General features: G+C 35.0%; 1 protein-coding gene across 1 annotated transcript; it reads right to left on the bottom strand.

Annotated features, from left to right (window-relative positions):
- Nucleotides 1–144: 144 nt before the first annotated feature.
- LOC125655821 (metalloproteinase inhibitor 1-like) lies at nucleotides 145–9,012 on the bottom strand. Its single transcript, XM_048886338.2, has 5 exons — nucleotides 8,815–9,012; nucleotides 5,907–6,049; nucleotides 4,993–5,098; nucleotides 1,605–1,726; nucleotides 145–1,164 (listed from the first exon to the last, which is right to left on the bottom strand). The coding sequence occupies exons 1-5, from the start codon at nucleotides 8,924–8,926 to the stop codon at nucleotides 1,000–1,002; spliced, it is 648 nt and encodes a 215-aa protein (XP_048742295.1). The 5' UTR covers nucleotides 8,927–9,012; the 3' UTR covers nucleotides 145–999.
- Nucleotides 9,013–10,429: the final 1,417 nt, after the last annotated feature.

The following is a 10,429-nucleotide window of genomic DNA, read 5'->3' on the forward strand; positions in this document are numbered from 1 at the left end:
ATATTGTTTTTTAAGTCCCCCTTTTGAACATCACATATGTTGGAAAATTCCGATGACATCGATTTCACTAGTGAAGTTTAGTCAAGCTGCATCCGACCGAGATCTCTGTGCAAAAAAATTTCATAAGAAAGGAAAATACGAAACAACATTGAGATACATTTTATTAGGAGCAACACTATATAAACAATATCTATGGATGCGTATAGTGACCACACCAACAGTAGTTGCACCTACAGCAGTTTGCACTCTATGGTTTAACATTGATGACCTTCAGTTTCTATCGGCTGTATATATTATGTACATGTATCTTACATCTGTATACAATCAAATTATAAAACAAACCTCTAAACGAAACGAATAGAAATTTTAAGATTTAAGAAGGTTTTTTATTTGTCAGAATTGGAGAAAAATTTGTCAGGCAAATGTAAATCCGATTTTGAATGTGATTGTAGTAGCTTGGGCTATACGAACTATCAGCCTCGATAGCTCAGTGGTTAGATCGTCTGATTATAGTAATGCAAATGTCCCGGGTTCGATTCCCAGTCCAGTCACAAGTTTTCTCCTTTCCTGTTTCACGATAAACGATTGGGGAAATCGAAGATAGGCAGGACACTGGTCACGTGATTTAAAATATGTAACTATTTTACGTCTCGAAGAAGGGTATTTAACACCTTTTCGTACCTTGCGATGTCACAATGATACAAGGCTCTCAAACCCCAGCAAATGAGAAAATCGTTTCTCATGGCGTAAATCTTTTATATTTTCCCCGTTTTTCTCGAATTTCTTCATTGATTCTCCTTTGAATTTGAAAAAAAAAATAATATACAGAACAAATTTGATTTGACTCAAACAATTTGGTACAGTTCTGCTGACGTCCAAACGTAACATCCGTGGTCATTTGTGAGACTATGAAAAACAGTGCTAAAAATCACAGACACCAATCCCATCTCGGCCAAATATATTAGGACAGCAAGGCATTATCATACATGAAATCTACTTTTAATCCTCGTCATCCAAAATACACGATTCTCTGGCAATAAAGCGCCATGTACATTTCCCGCCTTTTCTTTTGACGCATACGGCTTGTTGTTCCTCGCAGGGTGAATACCACTGAGCCTGACAGATGCGCTTTCTTTTCCATCTTCCAAGCATTTGCTCATTGACCTTAAAAAAAGCCCAACAAGAGTTGAATTCATACAAGTACCTCTGAAAATAATTTCTTTTAATTCGTTGTCTATACAGGTATGGGGTTTGGGGATTCTAGCTTCCTTTTAGTCTGGAGTCCAACATTACAGGCACATTAATTCCATATATACATATCACATTGTAGTAAAGACTGACATCTATGGATTTGAAAATTGGAACATTACTCTCTTGACCTTCACAGTTTGCCTAATCTTTTGATTCTCCTTGATATTTATAAGATGACAATGACAGGATTTAACCCGATGATTTATAAAATACGTTTTTTATCATATTTTGATAAACCACTAATTTTTAGAATGATATTAATGAAATATTGTTCTTTCGATATTATACAATTAGTCATGAACAAGAGAATATCGTTTTCATCTTCGCCTGTTTGCGCGAATACATTTTCTTACCCTGCATTTACAGTTTGCTTCATACAGGCCATGGATTCCTGCCAACTGTCCCGCCTTTAGCTCGGACAATGGGGCTGTTGTAAAGCAGGAGGACACGACCATATGATTATTCCGGATGTGACCTAATTTGATTCAAACAATATCTCATTCATCAATATGAATAGGATTAGGCATGTGACATACTGAATTAGTATTAATATATTTTTAAAGCGGTGTTGATTTGGACCTATCATTGACCTATCGCTATATGTTTTCGTCCGTCGTCGTGCGTCGTGGGTCAGTCGTAAACCTTTGAAAATCTTCAGCTTCTTCTCTGGAATGGTTGAACTAATTTAACATTTGTCGAAACCATTAGAATTTATCTAATTTTCAAAACTCTATTTACTTCTGGACTTTAAGTAGTCAAACGGTTAGGATAATCATAATGAGCAATGAGCATTTTACCAAACCTGTTAAATTCATTGACCCCAGGGTGGAGGTAACTTAAAAATGCACTATATTTGACAAAATCTTCATCTTTACTTTTGGACATAAAGGATGCAAAATATTTGCATGATTATAATGAGCTTTAAACCCTCTACTTCATAATATAACCTCGTGCTCAAGGTTCACGCCAAAAGATGGAGCTAAGTTGGTCATATATTGAAAATGCATTTAATTTATAACTTACGTAATCCTCTTTACTTCTGGATGTCAAGGAGAAAAAAATGTTCGTAAGATTATAACACGCAATGGGCCCTCTTGAAAAACTTTATACAAATTAATTTATTCCATGTGCAGCCCAACGCGGGGCTAAGTTGATCGTGAAAGGTGAAGATAACGAACAGTGATCAATTTCAAAACTCCTATAAGGAATACAAAATAGAGAGTTGGGCAAACACAGACCCCTAGACATACCAGGGGTGGGATCAGTTGCGTGAGAGGAGTAAGCATCCCCTTTAGACCGGTCACACCGCGGTGAGCCCTATATCTTGATCAGGTAAACAGCTTCTTCATCGTCAATTTCCCATATTTATATAGCAATATTCCATGAGCACCTGTATATGTTGTTTATATATCTCAACTGATTCGATACGCAAGAGCTTTTTCTGCGTATGATCAGTTTTTAAATCGATGCATGCTACTGACAAACAAGTTGATGTTGCAGGGGTGTTAACAGTCTCGTTTAGGATTAATATTTGACAAATTCTATGGTCGTTATAATGATTTAGATTACCAATACAACCTATCATTGGGTCAAATGCTGTCTGACGTGTTCCATACGGATTGTTAAGCCGTTCTTGACACATTGATTCTAACTATGGATTACTCCTCTTACCTGATCAAGATATAGGGCTCAGGGCGAGTATGACCGGTCGACAGGGGATGCTTACTCCTCCTAGGTACCTAATCCCACCCCTGGTATATCCAGGGGTCCGTGTTTGCCCACCTCTGTATTATGTATTCCTTATAGGAGTTAAAATATTGATCGTAATATGTTATGATATATGATACTGTCCGTAATCTTCTCCTTTCATGTTCTTGTTCTTCTTTCAATTTAGTCCAAATCGACATGTCATTACTGGTGATGTCGATATTGTTGAAAATGATGATGATCACTTATTTCAAAAGGTCCGAAATTCAGAGAGAGGCCAAATCTTTTAGATTGGCGACAGAGCTTTATTTCATTAATGAATTCTGTTAAGAACTATGCCAGGCAATTTGCTGAATAGTCCATCTTACCTTTAAAAAGACGAAATTCTCCAAAATCACGCCTCAATTCTAAACACATTTAATATCCCAGTCAATAGGACAAATACACCTGACTTACCTTACCTACCTTTGTATACTGGATTCCAAAACTGCACAAACACCCTTACAGAGATATTTTACTGAATCCAGTAAATGTTCTACTGAGCCCGTCTTTGCTCTTCGTAGAAATATGAACTGCTTTGAAGGGGAAACTTCGGACGTACATGTATTATACCATGATATATCTGATATGCGAGAAGTGGTGTAAATCAAATGGGGATTCTAAATAATTCCTTTTTTTCCCTAAATTAAGTTTGAAATCACAAAACATTTCTTAAATCAACAACATCTAAACGTATAATATTTCAACACTTTACAAGACCATTCCTCACGATAGATTAAAGGTTAGGCTTTTCGAGATCATAGCCAGCTGCTTCTTCAATAAAAACGGAACACAGAAATACACCTGTCTTGTGATCAGTCAACCTAACATTTTGTTAAACACCACTCTGACTCTATGTACAAGTACTCTAAAGTTGTTTTTAAAACAAATAAATGCTGGAGTACCTCATTGACAGTATCCACAGTCTGTTGGAACTCCCATGGGTACGAATTGTGATCTTTTATTAGCCGACCTGTTTTCATATTCTTCAGAGGAAAAAATTATTCAAAGTTACAGGAGAAGAAGAAATCTTTTGTTGTGGCCCTCAATTCAACATTTTGATGAGAAGGTGAAGATAACGAACAGTAAATCAATCTCATAACTTCTATAAGGAATATACATGTAACATCAAGAGTTTGGCAAACATAGACCCCTAAACATATCAGGGGTGGGATCAGGTACCTAGGAGGAGTGAGCCCTATATATCGATCAGGTAACGACGTAATCCGCAGTCAATATCAGTATGCCAAGAACGGCCAAACAATCGGTATGAAACACGTCAGACAGCATTTGAACGAATGACAAGTTGAAATATCGATGACGTTTTATCTATTAACAATGTTCATAACCATTCATGTTGATTCGATATATCCCATTGGAAATAAAAGACACCACAGCGTGTTCCACTTCGTATTTGAATATCTTATTGAATATAAATGTTAACAGCAAACTGACAACTCAACTTTATGAAAAGGTGAAAATAACGAGCGGTGATCAATCTATATTAAAGAGTAAAATATTCAGATTAAGATAAACACGGACACTTGGACATACAAGAGATGGAATCAGGTGCCTAGGAGGTGTATGCATCCCCTGTTGACCGGTAACAGTCGCTGTGAACATAACAAAAGAAAGGTCCCTACTGTTTTTACATGTAGCACAAATGGCCAGAAATAAAGGCCACGTTCAACGGCGGCCATCTAATAAAAGCAATGATGAATTTGCTTCACCCCTTTTGTTATATAATTATACAGTAGAAGAATACCACTAAAGCATAAATTTGTTTTTATGATTTGTTTTCACCAGCAGGTAAGTCTGATGACTATATGTAGCTACATAAGCTATCTGAATTTTATTGGAATCAAACAAAGAGTTTGGATGGAGATTTCCGATTTAAAAACACTCCTGTTTTTATATTACACGAAGAAAGGTAATAAAGAAATAATCGAGATAGGGGTATGAGTACTTTTCAAACGTAGACTGGAAGTGGCTCACCTGTCATGTAGTATACAGTTCCTACGGACAGTTCGATTCCACACGATCCGTCAAACGCATCAGAGATGACGTAGTCATTGTCTGCGGCCTCAAAAGAGGTGGATGTCTATAAAGCAGCAACAACACATATCAAACGCCAGACTTGATGATAGCAAGATTTGAAAAGGCAACCAATTGTCAGTCTACTCCATGATTTTAAACATAGAACATGCTGAATTTACCAACCCTCTGATATCAAGGAAAGTGGTTTACACTTTTGGTGTTCACCAGGGACAAATTTTCTAAACATAGTTAAAGGCATGTGTTGATGGACATAGTGTAAAATTCAACGAGGTGGAAACAGTAGAACAGGCGACTATGACATGTTAGTTTGGTGAATTATTTTGATGCTACATGTATCATAATAGTGGTTTGGGTTATACTAGTATATGGACCGTGAATACTCTGGATAGCTCAGTGATTAGAACACCTGTAGTAACACGGGGATCCCGGGTTCATTTACCGATACAGTCATATATAATTTTCTCCTTTCCTTTACATTTTGTGCCATTGAACACCCCTGAACATGCAGGTGAATTTCCTACCAGTGGCAAATTTTTTATTAATCTGTGGTGTGTGTCTTCGGGAGTAAAAGAGGAATGTACTGGTTTGGGCTATATGGACCCTGGATATCGCCTTAGATAAATGGTTAGGGCACTTGGGTTCGGTTCCCGATACAGCCACGAATTCTCATTTCTGTCACAATGCAAAGCGATATACTGAGATATTGCATATAGAATTATATATTTATAAATTACAATGAAAACACCACATCATATACTGTAATCAAGCTCATATTCCAAAAGATTGCCTAATATAAAGAAAGCACAGCATATGGTAAATCTAATCGGTATAAAACAGCCCATGCCACTTACTTTAAACACGTCAATCACGTCTATAGCGTAGTTGTATTCTCGGCGATCCAGTCTACTCGGAACGACACTTTCTCTGACGTAAGAGCTCAAAGTTCTGCCATCTCGAAAGTATAATTCGGAGGAAGTGACGTTTGCTGTGATTGCTATAGAAAATATATGGGGAGTCATTATTAATATTTTCAATTGTCTTAGGTCTCAATCATTTCAAAATTAGGGTACTCAATGTATAGGGATCATATTTCACATCTAGTAAATGGATGATGGGATTTTTGTAATCATGGTATCCTTTGAAGGATTTATCCAATACAAATAATCCACCATAGAAATTTTCAGACTTTTGATTATTGCTTGGTTTAGTTTACCTACAATTTTATATTGAAGTCTATGGGGAAAACATGTTTTAGTAAAATATGTTGAAAGAAATTTTTTTTTTTTTCACACAAATGAAAATATGAAATAATATTAATCATTCACCACACATATTTTAGAAAATTTTATTTTTACTAAGGGCGGATAACTCTTCAAGAAAGTCTCAATTGCAAAAACGTCAGTATGTAATCATTTACCAGTTATGTAAATTTGACGTACCTCTTTTTCATATTTTACAACTGATTCTATTCATGAACATTAACGTTATACATTGAATACCTTGAACACAGCTTATCTATTGTTGATATCTCTAAAGTACAGATGTATTGGTTAATATATTATTTTGCCAAAATTGAATTTGCTGTTAAATTACAGAGACTGAAGCAGCCGGCTCAGGGAGGTGCCGTCGGGAATATTTTATCTTCTATTGCTGTCATGTGCTCTATCGTACCATCACCATGATAGCGATGACACAATGTCGCTGTGCTACGATGGTGCTATGATACCATTCCTCTATAAAGATATCTTATATAATCTATTAGATGTATTCTATTCTTAATAAGATATCAAAGTATTTTTATAAGATATCTTATATAATCTACAGTTTATAAGATATCTTATAAACTATATGAGATATATCATAAAGTTTATAAAATATCTTGTTTTATATTAAATAAGATATCGTATAAAGTTTATGAGATATCTTATAAATTTATTTTAGTAAGATATCTTATAAAACATATAAAATATCTTATATGTTTTATAAGATATCTCATAAACTTTATAAGATACCTCATATATTTTGTGATATCTCAAATGATTTACAGTTTACAAGACATCTCATAAAATATATATTAAGATATCTTGTAAACTAAATTAGCTATCTCATAAACTTTACGAGATAAATTGTATATCAAACATGATATCTCATAAAATTGATGAGATATCTTATAAAATTGATGAGATATCTTATAAACTTTCTTTCATAAGATATCTTATAAAGGTTATGACATTGTGACGTGTAACCGAGCCGATTTACCAAAAATATTCTAAAAAATAATACACTACACTAAAACTATTTTCCACACTGAACTGCTCAAAAAATGATTTGTTCCGATTCGTCGGATAAGCCCAGATAACGTTTGACAACCGTTAAACTAATAAAACAATTAATTACAATTTTAAAACGTAGCAATATGATTCTTAGTTAATAAAAACTCTAAATGGGGTGGAAAACTTGTTAATTCAGTTCCTGGCTCACTAAAGATTGTCCTTATCATTAGTGAGATAGGGAAGGAAGTTTGTTCAGCCACGTCTAATCCCTGTCTTACCTAAGATGTTTTCAGCTTGTCTTCTACCAACAAAGTGAGAAGCTACAGTGACCGCACTCTTTATATACTACCTAGACTGATTTTGAAGGGATGATAACCTTTCTTGATTTTCATTGCATAAAAGAGTTTTGACACATTAATCTGAAATTTCTCTGATCACTGCAATACGGTATCTTATAACAGTTATTTAAGATATCTTATAAAGTTTATAAGATATCTTATAAAAATTCTTCTATGAGATACCTTATAAAATATATGATACATTGTACATGTACATGTATCTTATAAAGTTCATGAGGTACCTTATAAAACATATCATATATTTTATGTTTTATAAGATATTTTGTAAAGAAAAATATATAGGATATTTCATATCTTTTATAAAATATCTTATAAAGGATATAAGATATCTCATAAACTTTAGAAATACATAATAACTTTTATAAGATATCTTATAAAACTTATGAGATATCTTTAAGGAGGAATTCACAGTTCCTCTAGCATTGAATGACATTTCCTAGCGAAACATGCTGGAATCAAGAAACAAAATAACTGAAGGTCTGTCATACGGATCTTTGCAAGAAGTGTAATTTTTTTCACGTTGAAAAGATATTTTACAACAACAACAACAAAACAACCAACCAACCAAAAAAAAAAAAAATATTATGTCTTGCAGTGGCATAAAGTACACCCAATGGAAAGTTCTGCGTTGAAGTTTTTCTGGCCGAAAATGACATTTCAGTTGCATGTATATATTCACAGCATCATCATCGACTTCTCTAGTTCATCCTTTTAGTATCTTTGTTATTTGTTGATATATTGTTTTTACGTCCCATTCGATCATTTTTCACTCAAGTATAGAAACTTCAGCAGCTTTAGGTGGTGCAACAAATGATCTATGCATGACGCACGGCTGTAGCAGTGAGTTGTTTTTTTTAATCTTGTCAACACCATGCACCAATCGTGAAACGGGACCTCCGTTTTTAAGGTCGTATCCGAAACCCCATGACTTGATTCCAATGCTGCGGCGCTGAGCTATGAAACAGTTGCTGTGTATGCTAAATGTCTTGATTTTGGCGTGGTGCCGGAATCCAGAATCGAACACGAACCTCCCAGTTGCGAAATGATCGCCCAACCACTAGACCACCGCCACCAGTATATTGTACGTGTACATATAAAATAATAGACAAAATACTAGTATAACTTACCAAAGTGTGCCGTGCAGAAAGAATTCTGATAACGAGGCATGTAACAGGAACAGGATGTTGTTAATTTCGTCAGTTGCAGCAACAAAAATAGACAGTTTAACGCACGATTCATTATTGCGACAGACGGCTAGTATCCCAGATATCGTCAAATAGCGCTGGATTCAACCCCAACATCCAAGAAATGTTTTTATATGAGAGTCCAAAGAGAGATAGGGGCTTTTAATATATATATAAAGATTCAATCGATACCTTCTCAAACTATAGTGCATAAGAAATGGTATAGAGAGATGGATTAGGGAATTTCTGCTACCAGCAATATATATAGCGACTGGTTTGATAAGTTAATTGTGTGGATTGACAAACATCAAAATTGGATCCCGTGTTGTCGATGGGGAATAGATCCTCTGCTAATGCATTTACAAGTAGCCAAAGAATCGTTGTTTTGAATATCAAATGACATGTTGACCGCTGTAAAAGGTTAAGCTCTTCGCATCGCCAAACCTGCATAGAATGTGATACATCATATAAATTCATCTGTACATTTATATGGTACTACATATTTATACATTTAGAGATTTCGACAACAAAAATCGTTCATTCTGGGCAGTGCTTTGAACTTACCCAATTCAAAACTCAAGCTGCAGATGCAGTAATTTTCTGCTTTGAAAATAAAAGGGATATACGCCATTTCCTTTATAAATATGTAAAAGAATTGTGTCGGGTCATCAGGATCAATATAGATACATCTCTTGTCTGTTATATCAATGAAATTGGTTTAGGCTTAAGCATTGCAGTTCATTTCTTCAGTCATTCAAAACCATTTTATATTACTCACATCTCCATTGTTAAATCATGGTAGGGATTTACCAAATAAATCATTGTTTTTTATTTTCATCAGACCTGTCTGCTCAGTGAAATACGTATGTAGATAAAATAGTCTTCCGGATATAACCCCCAAGACGGAGGTCCTGTGTCACGGCAAGTATTGGTACGCTAAAACTACTCCTTGCTACAGCCTTCAGCGCCATGCATAGGTCAAAATTTGAGTGGCATTTCACATACAACTGGTAACATTCCCGAGCAAATCATTCTCGAACAGGATGTAAAACAACGAGATAGCATATACCCATAATGACCGAGTCACGTCCTGGACCCAGTTGCACGCCGGTTAGTTAACTTAAACAGTTAACTTCCCATTAACTCTTACATTTATATAGTGTTAACTAGACGTTAGCTGTCAGTTAAACTTAACTCATGATCGGGCAAGTTGGTGAGTGCTTTCATTTGTGACTGTACACTAGGAAAATTTCATCCTTGTGTTATTTTCGCGCATTTCACACAATTCGTTTAGTGGCTAAATTCGAAAGCTATATCATATCAAAGTAGCAAGGTGCCATTTTACCTAGGAGTATAGAAAGGATTTTCTTTTCAAGAATTACAGAGTATATCAAATGGTTTTACATTAGGGCGAAAATTACACAAGGCAAAAATATCCTGGTGTACAGAAGTTGAAATTCCTGCAAATAATGCTATAGTAAAGGATAAGGCCCATGTACTGCTGTTGTTGTGTGCATTTTTTGTTTCTGTTTGATTATTTTTTGGATTTTTTTTTTTT

This window comes from Ostrea edulis, chromosome 7 (genome assembly GCF_947568905.1).
Source record: "Ostrea edulis chromosome 7, xbOstEdul1.1, whole genome shotgun sequence".
Taxonomy (NCBI): Eukaryota; Metazoa; Mollusca; class Bivalvia; order Ostreida; family Ostreidae; genus Ostrea; species Ostrea edulis.

Excerpts from the sequence above, each read along its gene's own strand:
- LOC125655821 (XM_048886338.2), bottom strand. The coding sequence starts at position 8,926 with ATGAATCGTGCGTTAAACTGTCTATTTTTGTTGCTGCAACTGACGAAA. Across the intron at positions 6,050-8,814 it reads TTTCTGCACGGCACACTTTG|CAATCACAGCAAACGTCACT; the intron begins GTAAGTTATACT and ends TATTTTCTATAG. Across the intron at positions 1,727-4,992 it reads AACTGTATACTACATGACAG|GTCACATCCGGAATAATCAT; the intron begins GTGAGCCACTTC and ends GAATCAAATTAG.